The 15,723-nt window shown below is 42.8% G+C and overlaps 1 protein-coding gene across 22 annotated transcripts in view; it reads left to right on the plus strand.

Annotated features, from left to right (window-relative positions):
• The window catches only part of LOC131463863 (ankyrin-1-like), a 103,495-nt gene that overhangs the window by 56,695 nt on the left and 31,077 nt on the right, over nt 1-15,723 (plus strand). For 19 of the 22 annotated variants that reach the window (XM_058635929.1, XM_058635931.1, XM_058635928.1 and 16 more), the window contains 5 exons: nt 10,673-10,774; nt 13,173-13,271; nt 14,808-14,906; nt 15,210-15,308; nt 15,499-15,684. In XM_058635929.1, coding sequence (XP_058491912.1) covers nt 10,673-10,774; nt 13,173-13,271; nt 14,808-14,906; nt 15,210-15,308; nt 15,499-15,684 — 585 coding nt within the window. Of the gene's footprint in view, nt 1-4,611; nt 4,797-5,384; nt 5,541-10,672; nt 10,775-13,172; nt 13,272-14,807; nt 14,907-15,209; nt 15,309-15,498; nt 15,685-15,723 lie in introns of those variants that run through there. The other 3 variants (XM_058635941.1, XM_058635942.1, XM_058635944.1) reach the window with 3 other exon arrangements.

Below are 15,723 nucleotides of genomic sequence, written 5' to 3' on the forward strand. Positions count from 1 at the left end.
GTGGCATGAGCAAATTTGTACATAATGTAAAGTTTCTGGCTGATTTTACTGCCATTTTTTAACACAAGGCAGGGGCAGCAATGGCGAAGTAGTAAGGGAACTTGGCTTGTGACTGTAAGGTTGCTGGTTTGAGTCCCTGCAAGGGCAAGGGTACCCCTGAGGAAGCTACACAATCCCCACTGCTCATTGTTAATTGGACACTTTCAATAATAATTTTCAATAATCAAACATAAACCTGCTTACATTTCTATCCAATCCCCCCCTACAAGCTCATTCAGTTTGTTTGGGTTGAAATAAGATATGAGAATAATGTTAAGAAACAATATTCTCAATTTTATAATTTGTATTTGTCTATGTCTATTATATACCTGACTTTATTGTTCAGTTTGATCTCCTTTAAAGTTAACTCTTTGCTGTCATACAGATATGCGTCGATACAGCAATAGTTTTGTGTACGTGAGAGTTTCTTCTCCCATCACAGATTTGCACCAGAGTTCCTGAGAGCGTTGGACATCATAGAGAGATGACATTTAATCATAAAACAGTAGGGTGAGGTTGTGTTTGTAGGATTTATGGTGGAGTCACATTATGTCCCACTTCAACACCGGCAGGTTAAAGTCCTCGTGGAGTTTAAATCTCGCAGTTTCGGGACATAAGGTCTGAGGAAAGTACGGACACTTGGGCCACTTATGCATTTATAACCACGACTTATTGAATTATGGTCTGGCTGCTCAGATCCTGCGATGCTGACTCAAGCCCAGCTGTGAGTGATGGTTAAAGCGCTTGTTTTTAAATTTATGGAGCCGGTGTTCTGAGCTCGTGCTCAGGTATTCCATCCACACACACACAGAGAAAGAGGGATGTGCAGCGTTGTGAAGACAGATTCTCTCAGTGAGCCTTTCACTCTCTCTCTCTCTTGCACACCTTCTCTCTTTATATCCACGCTTCTATCTCTCCGCTTATGAAGATTAATGTGTGCTGGGCCGCGCACAAGCGTATTGCCGCTGTCATTCCTCTCTATTGCCTTCATCTCTTCTGCTCTTGCTGCTTTGTCTGAGCTTTTCTAACCTGCCGTTTTTGTCTTCCACAGGTCAGTCTGCCTTTGTCGCGCTGAGGCACATGTGATGTGCGTTTGTTGAGGCTTCTTTTGTGTGCCGTATGCATGGTGATGTACTGGAAGTGGCCCAGTCGATACAGTAGCTGCTCGTCTCTGACATGTGATCTTTGAACCTTCCCAACTGCTGTGTTTAATGCTGAGTTAAACTGCACCTGACAATTGACAGGCCTGCGTGTGTGCATGTGAGAGAGTGAGTGTGTGTGAGAGAGAGTGTGTGTGTGTTTTGTGCCAGGGCTGCAGTATTCAGCCCGGCCCAGCCCATACTCTGCTGCAGGCTAATGCTATGGAGTACCTCAATGCCACAAGGGGGCCTTTAGACTATTTTGAACAAACATCATTATGAATTCCAAATTAGTAACATTTAGTGGTTATTTGGGGTTGTGTTTAACCCTTTGTCACCTAACCCTCAAAATCTGGACTTTTTTGTGCTTATTTTAACCAGAAAATGACCAGAAAATGTCCTGTGACTAAGTGCCAGAAGTCCAGAATAACCGCCAGTATCTGGCAGTTATTTACAATTTACTGCATGTGAACATTGGAACAGTATAAATTATATTTACAATGAAAAATATTTGAGTCTATGTCAAAAAATGGTATTCTCCCCACTCTCTCCTCTCTGGCGACAAAGACGCTTATTCCCCGGCTTCCTGAAAAACGGCACGAGTGAAATTACCGTAATAACCGCATGTCTGACTTTTTAGCTTTCTGTTTTTAGCTTTTTTCCTGATAGCACAAAACCTCACGTAACTACTGTAATGCAAAGTGCGCTTGCATACATGTCTACATCCATGACCTGCTTTAGAAGCCAAGCATTCAAACAAACCATACAAATACACACAATACGGTTATTTTTATCCTGGTAATTCTTTATTTATTTATTGCCCATATTAATCATGTTCCCATGTGCATCATGGTCTCCGCCACTGCTCTTTCCCATCCTCCATGTTGTGTATATTGTTGTAAACCTGCTGTTATTAACATTCTTTTGACCCGACATTGAAGACAGGATGAGAAAAGCACAAAGCGTCTCGTGCTTTCCTCCTAAATCTTTACTAAACAATCAAACTAACAAATCTGCACCTGTTCTCCCAACCGAGAACTTTATCAGTTCAGTACAGGAAGCACCAACCAAAGCTGGAAAATACTGCAGCTTCAGCTCAGACCTGCTGGGCTTGTCAATGCGCAGGTGTTGGACGAATGATTTTCACCCCAGGTGTCCTTTTTTTTTTAATTTAGACACTTAAACACAGAATTTATTTCTTCATCTGCTTCATCAGCACGTGTTGGAGGCAGTGAGAGGCCAGATGATTCCTCCCCCTGCCTTTTCACCTGTAGTATCGGGACAATAAAGCAGCACAAGCACACATTGGACAGCTGTAGCTCTTAAACTTGCCAACAAGAGGGGTGTGACACGGGATGCAGAGGGCATGTCTGTCCCAAACTTAAATTAACCCAGTTACAAAAAGCAGGAGTGTGGCACTGACACTTTTCTAATGACCTGAAAACACACTGGGCCCGAGGCCCTGACAGCGAGACTCCTGTCTGTTCAGGACAATATACGAGAAAGCATGCTGGCACAGAGTTACAGTAGAGGGACGTCCAGCGAGTCCGTCTGCATAAACCTGATGCTTTGTCCTTGTGTTATCTTCTCAAACAAGAGTTTCAATCAACTCAGTAAAATTTTGAGCATTTAAAGTCTGTTTCCCTTAGATTTAGATGATTAACTGACGACATCACACGACTGGAAAGAGTTCAGCACGTGACCAAAACTATCCTCAATAACCTTTGTCCTCTATTTCTCTGCAACGCTGTGAATACAGACCTTACAAGACAAATTGCCGTCAAATCAAAACTTCATTTTAAAACAGTCTAACTAACAACAACAAACAGACTGTACTGTTTTAAAATCTGCACAAACTGCAATTTGTTCTAGTATTGATTGTTCCATGCTGTATGCAAATTAAAAAATACCCTACACAAATGGTGGACACAGTTCATATATTTAAGTTCTCATCTTTGCATTAGATAATAGAATAGTTAATAATTGTACAGTGTCACCTGATAATGCTACATAACTTTTAAAATCTATTTCAAAGTGAATATTAAACCGACGCTTGTCTCAGATTATATTCCAAATCACCTCGAAATTAGGTATTTTGCCCAAATCATTTAATCCCACCTCCAACTATAGTTTATCATACACGTTAAACTCTTTTTTTTTTTTTTTGGTTAAAGGTAGGGAGAGAGAAACTTCCCGCTTTGTGAAAACAACCAGTTTACTTAACTCGCAGAGAGTTCCAGAGAAAGTGTCAAACACCTCCAGAGCAAAACTCCCTTTGTCACTCACTTAACACTAACACTTCCATAAGAAGGTCTAAGAACCTGCAAAGTTTTCCTTCCTCTCTTCAGAGCTGAGGAGGAGGAGGAGAGCCGTGCTCTGTAGTCTGGGACTCGCGCTCCCAGTTCATGGAAGACCACAGGATAATTTGTCATGTCTTCATGGACATTAGTGTCCGCGCACCCATGCCTCACATTCTTTGGCAGCCGAGCTCTCGTCACTGTCCAAGCTCAATACTGTGGACAGCAGAGATGTCCCACGTGATGTTTTTGCCCAGGTCACGGTCCAGTGGCACTAAGTAGCGCGTAGCCTTCTTTCTGCAACACGCCCCCCCTCCCCTCCTCTCTTCCCCTCTTCCCCTCTCCTACAAGCATTTATCTCTCTGCATGGTTTTGGCATCGATGTGCTTTTCCCAGCATTTAGCCCGGGAGAGGGAGAGAGGAGGGGAGAGGGAGAGAAAAGGAGGCCTTTTCAAGCGCAGAATGACAGACGCTTTATTAAAAGAGGCAGGGCCTTTTCAGAGGCTGGCCCCTCCGTTCTCCCCCCACCCCGCGTGTCTGGCCCATTGTCACGGGGCAGAGGCAGCAACACCACCACCACCTCTCCCACCCCCCCACCCTCCACCGGGCGCTTTGTCACTGTAAGTCACCTCACAGACTGAAACGGGCCCATTCTCCACAGTCACTCTAGGTTATTCTGGTGTTGCCTGAAGGAAAAAAAAAGATTGTCTGACTGTCACAAAACATAGAGGGTGTGCAGAGACGGACGGAGTGTGACGCGGGGAAGAAGGGGTAGAGTTTGAGGTGCAACAAAAAGCAGTGGAGTTTGTCGCAAAGTTAGAAAAAAGATCGCATTTTTCTCTTACTTTCTGTCACTGGCATTTATGATGAGTATAATTCCACTTGAGTGTTTTCCATATCATGAGAGAGAGAGAGAGATAAGTGAGACATTTAAAAAGTAGAATAAATAATAATCAGTCAGGTTGTCGACACATGGCGAGAGTGTGTCATTGGTTGCGTGTGAAATGTGTGTCTTTAGATACAGGCAGCATTCCTCCAGAGATAAACCCACAGGCGCCCGTCCCCCCCACCACCACCGTCCCAACTCTCTCCACCCACCATGCTTACTCAAGTGTGTGTGTCTGGGCGTGTGTATATGTGCAGTGTGTGTGTGTGTGTGTGTTGGTGTTTACGTTGGACAGGGGTCTGCGTGCCCTGTACGGCAGCACTCGCGGGGGGCAACAGAAAAGACAGCTGTGCGTTTGCAGGAAACAGAAAACATTAGAAAGAAGGAGAGAGTGGAGGGCCAACAGGCATGCCAGTCAAGACGGTCACTTTTGGAGTGAGTACCACACAACTCTGCTGTTCTCCTGTCGCCTCTTCACCTTCTTACCACGTCTATATACTCTGTCACTCTCTCTGTCTCTTCATATCACCTCTCTCTCTTTCTCTCTCTCTCTACCTGTGAGCTTCTCCATCACTCTTGTTTGTTTGTTTGTTTTTTGCTGTCTTTTTGTCATTGTTTTCATCAGTTATAACCTCCATGGCTGCTGTTCCTCAGCTGTAATGCACCTGCAGCTCTTTATCCTTGATGCACTTTTGTCAGCGACTTTGTTCCCAGGTTTAAATCCATTTCTTTTATCACATGAATATTGCTGTACTGGATTTTCTCTTTGTTCATTTATCATCATCATTATTATTATTATTATTATTATTATTATTAATGGGCGCCTCTCTCTCTGTTGCGCTTGTTTTCAGTTCCTTTGCATCCTCAGTTTCACTTTTTTTGGAGAGACAACCTAAATGTTTGCTACTTTATCTTTTAATTTAATTAAAAACATATTGGTATTTATTGCTGACAGAGCCAAACGCAAACTCTTGATGGAGCCCCTTACAGGGAGGGAACTTGTTGCTGTTGGGAGTATCTCTGAAAGTTGTGATGTGTGTGTGTGTCCAAGATTAGTGTAAGTAGCGTATTTGTGTGGGTGTGTATCCAGTTCTGTTTTCCTCCTTAATCTAGTTTTTGACTTTATTCGTGCCTCTGTTTGGTGTTCAGATTGTATGATGTCGACCGGGATTAGCTGTGGTAAGTAAACTGGAGGTCAGTAAACTGATTAGTGGGGTCAATTAATGAGATGCATTTAGTGTGGATTTCACTAAAGACTATAGACTACTTAATCTACTCAGGCAGCAGAGGTAGTGACGGTGCAGGACACAGCGTCACATTGTCCTGGGTTAAGAGAAGACTCAGTTTATGTGTGATTTTACTTTAGATAAAGCAACTGGTAAATATAAGGATGAATTAAAGTCACTTTTAAATGCAATTAGTAAAGTTTATTTGCCTTTCTTCTACCAAAAGATCAGGGAAAGAAATGAACTAAAGGAACAGGAAAAATGTGATTAGTAATAGTTGATTTAAAATAGTCAGAATGTGTTGTATAGCTGCACTCTTTATGCAGGTAAAGCCCTTTTGTCTATGACTAAGTCACAACAGCAGTTAATTACACTATATTTAGCTGGGTCGCAGGGTAAAGTATAACTATGGATGTTCATTTTTTTACATAATGACCGTTAACTATTGCAAAAATGGTGCTTTCACTGCTGAACATCAGCATAGGGTTTCTTCTTTCTTTCTTCACAGTCTAGATGTGCCATCAGTTGCATAAAGTTTGGTGCTAGTGCTTGGATCAGCATTAGGCTTTAATTGTATGAATGGAACTGAACTGAATTTACTTATATGTGATACAGATCTTTTTTTATTCAGGATGTGTACAATATCCAGATCCTATGCTCCATAGGTTTCAAAGTCTATCTCCTCCCTGTGGTTTTCACCCTCTTTGTCATCCCCACAAGAGATCACAGTAACCATGACAATCTCATCTACAAGCGTAGAGGCTGCAGCATGGCAAGATATAAAGAGACAATGACTATGGCAGGGACAAACAGTGGGATCCAGAAGGGTGGGGGGTGGGGGGGGGCTGTGAGTGTGAGAAAGTAAATAGTAAAAATGGAACAAGACGCTTTGCCTCAAACAGACAAACGGTGAGACGGACGGGCGGATTTACAAACAGGTCCACAGTGCTGAGTGAGGGAATGCAGCATCTTTATCCTAGTGGCCCCGCTCACTCGCTTCCTGTAAATGTGCCGGTAGCCGAGTGGTCCCTCGGGTCTCAGCCTGACTCACTCCACTCTGACTACCTGTACAGTAAGTATCTGTAGCCCGGAAACTGCCGTCAGCCGGCTCGACCTGCAGCAGCCCGAGAGATAAATGCAGAGATGGAGGCCCAAGGAAAAAAAGGGCACAGAGAAAGAAATCAATTCCCAGAGAACAAAACGCAAGTCAGCAGAAATGGCCGTTTTAAATGGCCGTTTAAGCGCTCTGCAGCAATTTCCATATGCAATGTTTAGTGTCGCCGTACAATGTACAGAAACTGACCAGTTGCACAGTTTAGCCTATATACGTTAGGATATTGAGTTTTGTGAGGAAATTAAGAAAAGAGAATTTGTTGCTCTTGTGCAATAAACTGCATGTTGCATAAAGTTTAGGAACATTTCTGCAAGTGAGGCAGGATCTTGTGACACGCTGAACATACGCATGCACCTTATTTTCACCTTTCTGCCGGGTGCACGAAAAAGCTGTGGTGGCACTTTAAAGTATTTATGATTTGCACCTGGTGCTGTGTCTGCAAGTGTGTGTGAGAGAGATAGGGAGACTCTGTATTGGGAATGTTTATGTTGATTTGAAATAGAAGTGCTGTGATTATTGAGAGGAGATCATAGATTCATATCAGAATCTGATCTTTGCCATTCATTAGAAAAGCTCCAGGATTTGTCTTTTGAAAAGAGTCCTTGTTTCAGGTTAAACCAGTGTTAGATCTTAGGGGGTAAAAGATGATTAAAAACATTTTATGGCTCACTTTTTTACCCTCATTCCTTAATTTCTACCTTTTCTGGCCTTTCATTTCTTTCTTAACTCAAGTAAGTGAATGTGCTTGATTTGTATGAATATTAAAATAGTAAATGATGAGTTGTCTGAGGAGTCAGAGTGTAGACTGCAACCTTTACTAAAAAGTAGGGATGTGACGATACCGATACCGATATTACAAACTCGGGTATCTACCCATACTGATATTAGTCCGATACATTCATTTTAGACATTTATGAAACTATGACGCTGTTAACAACACATTTGTGCTGAGTCATTTCAAAGACATAATTCTACAATTGTGTTGTAATAAACAGCCCAAACATGACTCAGCTAAAATGCTTTTGCAGATTTTTATTTACATTGTTACAGTCTGTGCAAAGTGAAGCACGCAACATGTATGATTTATGGATTGTGTTGGATGTTACATTTTTATCTGATATCCGATCCAGTGATATTGACCAAAATCGGACCGATACCGATTCCCATCCCTACTAAAAACCAGGTTCTTTGCTGTTAAATCAACAAAAGAAGATGATTAAGAAGCATTACGGTGTCTAAAAGTAGCCCTTAAACAGTTTGCATATACAGTACAGCTACTGTAAACATGTAGGATGAAAACCGCTTCCACAGAGATGCAAAGCAGATGGCGGGATGACACTGTGAAGATCTAACATAGACAGTCTGCTTTCCATCCGACAGCCTTACCTTTCTGTTTAATCTCACATTGTCATACTTTAACCCCCTCCTTTACACACACGTTACACAAATACGATCTCTCATGACTCGTCCGGTCTAATCTGAAGGGCCTGCACACGCTTACTGTATGTGCACAACACTGCAGTCCGCCCAGCGAAGGTGATGATGTCATTCTCTCTGCTGCAGCATCAGCCGAGGAGGCGGGAGAGGGAGGGAGAAACGTAAGAAGCCGGGAATAGAGAAGCGAAAGGAGGTGACAGGAGAGACCAACATGAGATAAGGTGGAAAGGAGGGGAGGTTTTTCTGTGATGAGATACGGGACTAATGTTACGTGGTCATTTCTTATGTGAACCTGGCACCGTCTTAGCCTGTGGACAGCTGCGTTGGACAGTGTGTGTGTGTGTGTGTGTTGATATTGCTGTTATTAACAGTTTAGGCTATTGTGTTGTGTTTCTTTTTGCACCAAACAGAATGATTAATGTGCTCGGCCCCGGAGCCATGAAGCTCGTCTGCTCCCTGTGGGAATAATAAGAGAGAGCAAGTCATTCATCTAAATCGTACACGCGTCCAGCAAAAGAAAGAAAGAAAGAAAGAAAGAAAGAAAAAAAACACGTAGCAGAGGAATTACCACAGACCATTTTTAGACCGCTGCGTATGTAATCTTTTCCACTGGTCTGTGCTGCATGCACGTGCACTTCACCTGTTTACGTCTGATTTGAGTGCATGGGTGCGGCTCTCCAGCGTCCTTATCACACAGCACACACACACACACTTCTTGACGCAAGTAGATACACACACACACACACTCCACACATGCAGAAGCAGGACAGAGCACTAGAAAATTCTCACACAGGAAGGACAAAAAAGGCCACTAAGGAGAGTATTTAAGAGTGTTTTCTGGAGAGGGGTTGCAGTGTCCCTGTGCTGCAGTGGACACCACGGTGTAACCATGCTGAAACCATGTCTATGTTATGTGAAGTTGCTGTTGTCTCTCTCTGCGTCAGCTGCGTCTGCTGAAAGCACAGTGTAAACATGTCACACAACAACAGTCTGCGCTCGCTGTGTGCACGGCGTGTGCCGTCCTCCGCTCACATTTAGCGTTTCCCAGTCGTGAAGAACGAGCTCCTGTGTTTTTCCGTTATGATAATCAAAACACTTTAATGTATTCGCTCCATTGTGACATTAAAACCGACCACTGGCATAAAGCCCCGCCGTATAATCCACCAGGCATACAGTTTATATTTTTTCACGCAAGTCCCCTCTTGTGATGCAAATCCCCCCAGATTTTAGCATGTGGACACAAACACACACACAGAGCAAGCTCGACACACACTCTGCGGAAGATTTACATGACAAAACGGTTCTATTAAAGCATGATGTATCCCACTATGGTGATGCTAACTCTTGTGACAGGTGTGTATATGTGTGTGTGCAAGAGGGAGAAAGAGAGGTTGATATGCCTCTCTGTCTGTGAACACAGGCCCCAGATGTGTTAGTGCATCTTTATTTTTACGCACAGATTACTGAATAGTATATGAGGTTTATCTGATACACGAAACCCGGGAGGACGAAGAGTCACACAGGCGACAGTCGGCTGTAGCTTTTCTGTTTCCCTGCCATCCATCTCTACTTTTTTTGGAAAGAGACCTCTATCTTTACTCAGCTCTGTGCCGCCTGCTGGTGTCATGCAGAGTGTGTGTGCTGTGTCATTTGTTGCTATGCCATTAGTCCAGGCATCTGGAGCTTTTACCCTTCCCACCCGAGACCCCGCTCCCTCTCTGTCAAAAGAGGACCAACAACCTCGGTCACAATGGACGACGCAGCTTTGAAACACTGTGTTATGAGTTTCTTTGGTGGGTGTGAAGTCTGCGGAAAAACATTCATTCATTGTTTGACTGGATGGTTGTTTATTTTCCTGACCAGCATTTTGAGATAGCTGGTTAGATGGTGAGAGGTGGCAATGAAGCCCAGGGATTGGGAGGGTTTGTTTCAGCCTCTCCATGGTTCTCCCTTTGGTCTCGCTGGCTTTTCTTCTTTCTCTTCTCTCACCCTGATCTTCTCCGGTGCCGCATGAGTGATCCTCGTCCAGCAGCAGCCACGAAGCCCTCAGACACAACACCAAACCCAGACAAAAAACACTTGACGTGCCATGTGCCGTGTGTTCCCTCTCTCTTTATTTCACACACATGAGCTCAGAGATTGACACAGCTGATGCAGTTGAGGCTGTCGTCACTTTTTTTTTTATCACACTTTCCTTATCAACTCAACACAGAGCAACACATGAACACATGGACAAGATGTTTATGAAACTAAACGGACAGTTTGCACGCACAGGGGAGTCTGTGTGCTCCTGCTACTTCACTGCAAATGCAGATTATTCAACCTGCACCCTCCAAAACACCAGGGGAGGAATGAAATGAGAGGAAAACTGATGGCAAATCATCTTCACTTTTTTTTGTTTGGTCTGAAAAAAAATAGTAACCAAACTCTTTCTCCATTTCCCCTCTCTATTCTTCTACTTTATGTGCCTCTCACTTTCTCTTTCACCCCCTTACCCCCCCCCCTCTTGTCCCCTTTCTCCGATTCATTTGCAGGCAGATGCTGGCAACAGTTTTCTCAGAGCGGCCCGATCCGGCAACTTGGACAAGGCCCTGGATCACATCAAAAATGGCATAGATATAAATACAGCGAATCAGGTGAGAGAGCGGCACATTCCCCGGGACTGAATTGGTTTGAAGTTCTTACTTTTTTTTTTCTCTGACTTCTTCGCAAAGTAAGAAACAAGCAACAATGATCTACGAGTTATACTGCATAATATTTTATTTTTTTTCCCCATTATTAAATCTTGCCAGGATTTATTTGTCTGTCTTTCTGCTTCATAACTGAATAAATGAAAGCTCAGGAAGTGGCCGTGCTCACTAAATGGAAAACGCAGTACAATTTAAGTAATGAAACTGTGAAATGATTAATTATTCTTCACTGGTTCGTCCTGAGTGAAATTTAAAAAGAAAAATGTTGTTTCCTAATGTTTAACTAGGCTCTGCTCACCTGTTGTCCATGTATACAACAACATGCTGTGTCATTACTTGTGTATAAATGTGCGTTGAGTTTGCATGATGTGTCCGAGGTGACGGCTTTGCTCTCGTGCTCCCATTTATCCGCCTGTGCACTAACTCACGCTCTTACATGTGCATGCTCAGTTGGACTGTTGATCAGTGGCTGAAGGTGACGAGCAGAGTTTACAGGGGACTCTGGGGAAGGTGTTAAATGGGGCAGGATCTTCTCCTCCGCCCTGTCTCCTCCATCTTGCCTCCTTTACTCTGACGGTAGTTCCCAGAGTGTCTTGGATAAGGCAGCGCTGGTGGGTTAAGGACTGCTGCCCTCAGGCTACTGAAATATGGCCAAAAACTGTATGTGCGTGCGCGTGTGTGTGTGTGTGTGTGTGTGAGAGAGAGATTTCTCTGGCTCATTAATCTAACTTAGTCATGGTTTTTCTTTCCATTCACTTATGCTGTCTCCAACATTTTGTAAATAATTCTGGTTATTCAGCTGACTTCTTTCAGGCCTATTCATGGGTTTTATAACGGACCCCATATAATAATAGTGTCACAGTTTATGTTAAGTAACACTGTGCAGTGGCCATTACTGGGCGAATCCCTCCATAGTGATGATCAGAGGCGCCCCAATGAATGAGTACACATAAAATAAATGTAATTAAAAGCGTTAAGTTTGGTTTTTTTAACAATTCAACTGAATTATTTGGATCGTATGCATCATTAGAAATTTTAAAGTTAATGCAAAGATCTGCAACACACAGCTTCTTTGACTTGGATATTACATTATTTGATTGTGAAGTTTTTCAAATTTGTCTCGTAGCTTTTTTTATTCGGGAAAACAAAAAATTTCTCGGGAAATTTGCTGAAATCCGTCCACAGAGTGTTGTTCTCAGTTGAGCTACACTGCCAGCAGGTGGCAGCAAAATCATGAATGTTTAAATTCTACTCAAAGAGGCCTTAAAACTGTTTCTAGTTTTAATTAATGTGGTGCATTGTGTTTGCCCCCATCTATCATATAGACAAAGAAAACAACAATATTTACATTTCAAAATGAGAACTACAGACCTTTTTGTCAGAGCTTTACACTAATCATTACTAGTTTAGTTTGGTAATACAGAATATTTGGTTATATTTATGTTGGAAAAGCATTGCAGACTGAGCACTGAGAGAGTCTGTCCTGATGCTTGTGTTCAGTCTGATGTGTTGGGTCAGATGAGTGGACTTTTCTTGACCGTGGCAGTCGTGTCTGTGTGTGTGTGTGTGTGTTAAACAGCTGCCCATGGTTCACTCATCAGCACGCTGCCTTTATTTTTGTGACTCCTTTCCTCCTCTTAACCCTCTCAATCTACTGTAACTGCTCCACTTCCCTCTCTCTTCTTTAATGGTTTGCTAAATCATCTTCTCTCTTTCTTTTTTTTTTTTGCTTTTCCCTCCTCATCCCCTCCCTCTCCTCTCCTCTCCTCTCCTCTCCCCTCCCTCCTTCTCTCCTCTGTCTGCAGTAGAGTGATGGTGTGCTGTGGTCTCCCCCACTCAGAGGAATAATATCAGTGGTGTGGGAAAGGTCCAACCTCACATGTCCTGTGCGGCTGAAGGAAGGCTGTGTGAGGTCAGACCTATTCCACACGGCTCGTATTCTTCCCAGCCACGAGACCAGCGGCCTGCCATCCCCCTCCCGTCCTCCTCTTCCTCTTCCTCCTCCTCCTCCTCCTCCTCTCACCACCATTAATCGAATGAAAATGTTCACATCCTGATTTTCATCCCAGTAGAAATTGATTTCGCTAATGACCACTTTGATTCAGAGAGCACTGCATGCCCGGTGTCTGGTGTAAGTATTTGCCTGCTGTAATTTTTGTGATCGCTTCAGTTGTCGTGATAACAACCCCCGTTGTTTCCATTTTTGGCATGGCCTACACACTGTATTATGTGTTTGTGTGTACAGTATACATGTGGTCATTTCCTAAGAGGCTGGGGGAATATCTGTGTCCGTAGTGGGGTTTATGACCCGTCAGTATGAGGTCTGCTCTGCTCTCTCACTCAGAATGGGCTCAACGGGCTGCATCTGGCCTCTAAAGAAGGCCACGTTAAAATGGTGCTGGAGCTACTCCACAATGGGATTGTGCTGGAGACCACCACGAAGGTAACAACCAACAGCAAAAATACTACTGAATACAAGGGATGAGCCAATATGGTCTTCTGTATCTGTCCGATACTAGAAATAAAATTAAATATGATTCAAAACCCCTTATATTGCATCAATGCTTCACTCAACATCATATGAACTGCCGTGCTGCAGTGAGCCACCGTGACTCACTGTAGGATAAAACAAGAAAATAACTAAAACAGATAATGTCATTTTACAAAAAGACCATTTTAGACCGATATTGTTGCTCACTAAAGGATGTGCTATTGTTATTGATATCAGATATGGAAAAAGGGGTATGGAGCTTTTCATACTACCAACCTATTTTATTTTGTGTGTGTTTGAGTCTCTATAATGATATATGTATATATATATATGTGTATATATATATATATATATATATATAAAAATAGCTGTTTAAAAGGCACTTTTTATATATGAATATGGTTATAGTACAGTTATAATCTTTTATCATTTTGTTTTAGGATTTGTATTTTATCATGTCCATGTCACGTGGGCCCCATAATGGTTATATTTTGACTGAAAATATGGTTCCCAGGCACGGTTGTCCATCCGTGTTTACCCATGCCCACTAAGTACTTTTCCCGGCTAAGTGGGTACTAAGTGGGAATGGGCTTAAAGTAGGCAAATCCTGCACGTTCCATATAGTTTCAGTAAAATGGGGCACTGGTGGGGGAACCATGGAAACCACAGACCCCTATTGTCAGCCCAAATATAAGCTGTATGGAGCCCACATGGACATGCTGGCTGGGAGTAGCTTGGTAATAACAATGGAAAAATGTGTGTGGGACATATGAGAGGATGCTTATCACCTTTAGAATGTGGTAATCAGCAATGTTCATTCACAAGGTAAAGGTGTATATCTGATGTAAATCTAGTTATGACATGAATACTACTTTGGAAAAACATGGTATCACTGTAATATAGTATCTGTTTTACTGGAAGTTTTGGAAATCACATTAGCTATAAGATGGTTTCACAAAAAATCACACTATTACAATGTTGTTACTGTAAAGTGTGAACTGTCACAAAAAAACACCTGAACTTTGAATGTATATGTAGGATTGTACATGTATCATCATTTTAAAAAAAATTACATAAACATGTTTTACAGTTCTATTTACTTTTAGGTAGTTTGACCTTTTTTATTATGTTTTCTCCAGACTGTGATGGTACAAACAGATTCTGCTTTTTCCATTCTGAATTACGATACGTTCTTGTTTTTTGTTAGTTACATTAACAAAACACTAAATCAGTTGGATTGTATTCTGATTCAAGTGTATAATTGCGTAGCTTTAAACTGGAAATCATGGTCCAAATATCAAGCATTGTTTCTGAAAACTAAAAACTTTTCTTTTTAAGAAAGATGTTTGTTTTAATATTTTCACTGTTTACTGCTGGTTTTTATTGTTATTGTGCACTTTGAGATCATTTTGCGATGCCTAGTGCCTTATAAATACAATTTCATTTTATTGTGATGATTACTCATTGTTGTCGCCTGTGTTGAAACAGAAAGGGAACACGGCCCTGCATATTGCAGCCCTGGCGGGGCAGGAGCAGGTGGTCGCAGAGCTGGTTAACTACGGGGCCAACGTCAACGCTCAGTCCCAGGTGAGAGCGAGCGCTGCTCTCACAGCAGCGATCACAGGACAGTGTGTGGCCACTTGTCAGCACTATGTGAACTTTGACTGTGAAACCATTGTAGTGACTATTGCAGTTCCATCTGTTAACATTGGTCTTTGTACCTATATCTCTGTGTGTTGGTGTTTCCTCCTTTTGTACATTGTTGTGTGTGTGTGTGTGTATCTGTGACTGTCTTCCTACCTTTTTCTGTTGCTTGTGTCTCTGCTGCTCCTGCTGCCGCTGCCGCCGCCGCCGTGTGCTTGTGTACGTGTTTGCGTCTTCCTGAGACAGAAGGGTTTCACTCCACTCTACATGGCTGCGCAAGAAAACCATCTAGAGGTTGTGAAGTTTCTTCTGGAGAATGGAGCCAATCAGAGCCTTCCAACCGAGGTATCAAAGAACTGAGAGACGTTTAATCTTTAAACTTAAACTTTTTTTAAATCCCTCAATCCCATCCTCGCTGATCCAGACTCGCTGTGTTCCCATTCTGTTTTGTTCTCATGAGCCTCTTCTCCTGACATCTCTGCAGTTTGCTCTCCCTGAGTAAACCTGTCTTCTAACTCACTCCTGTTTGCTTCAGGATGGATTTACTCCTCTCGCCGTGGCCCTTCAACAGGGACATGAGAATGTCGTAGCCCTGCTCATCAACTATGGTACCAAGGGAAAAGTCCGGCTCCCCGCGCTACACATTGCAGCGCGCAACGACGATACACGCACGGCCGCGGTGCTCCTGCAGAACGACCCCAATCCTGATGTACTCAGCAAGGTGTGTGGGTGTAGTACGTGTACAGCACGGAGGGGAATT

The sequence above is a fragment of the Solea solea genome, chromosome 8 (assembly GCF_958295425.1).
Source record: "Solea solea chromosome 8, fSolSol10.1, whole genome shotgun sequence".
Taxonomy (NCBI): Eukaryota; Metazoa; Chordata; class Actinopteri; order Pleuronectiformes; family Soleidae; genus Solea; species Solea solea.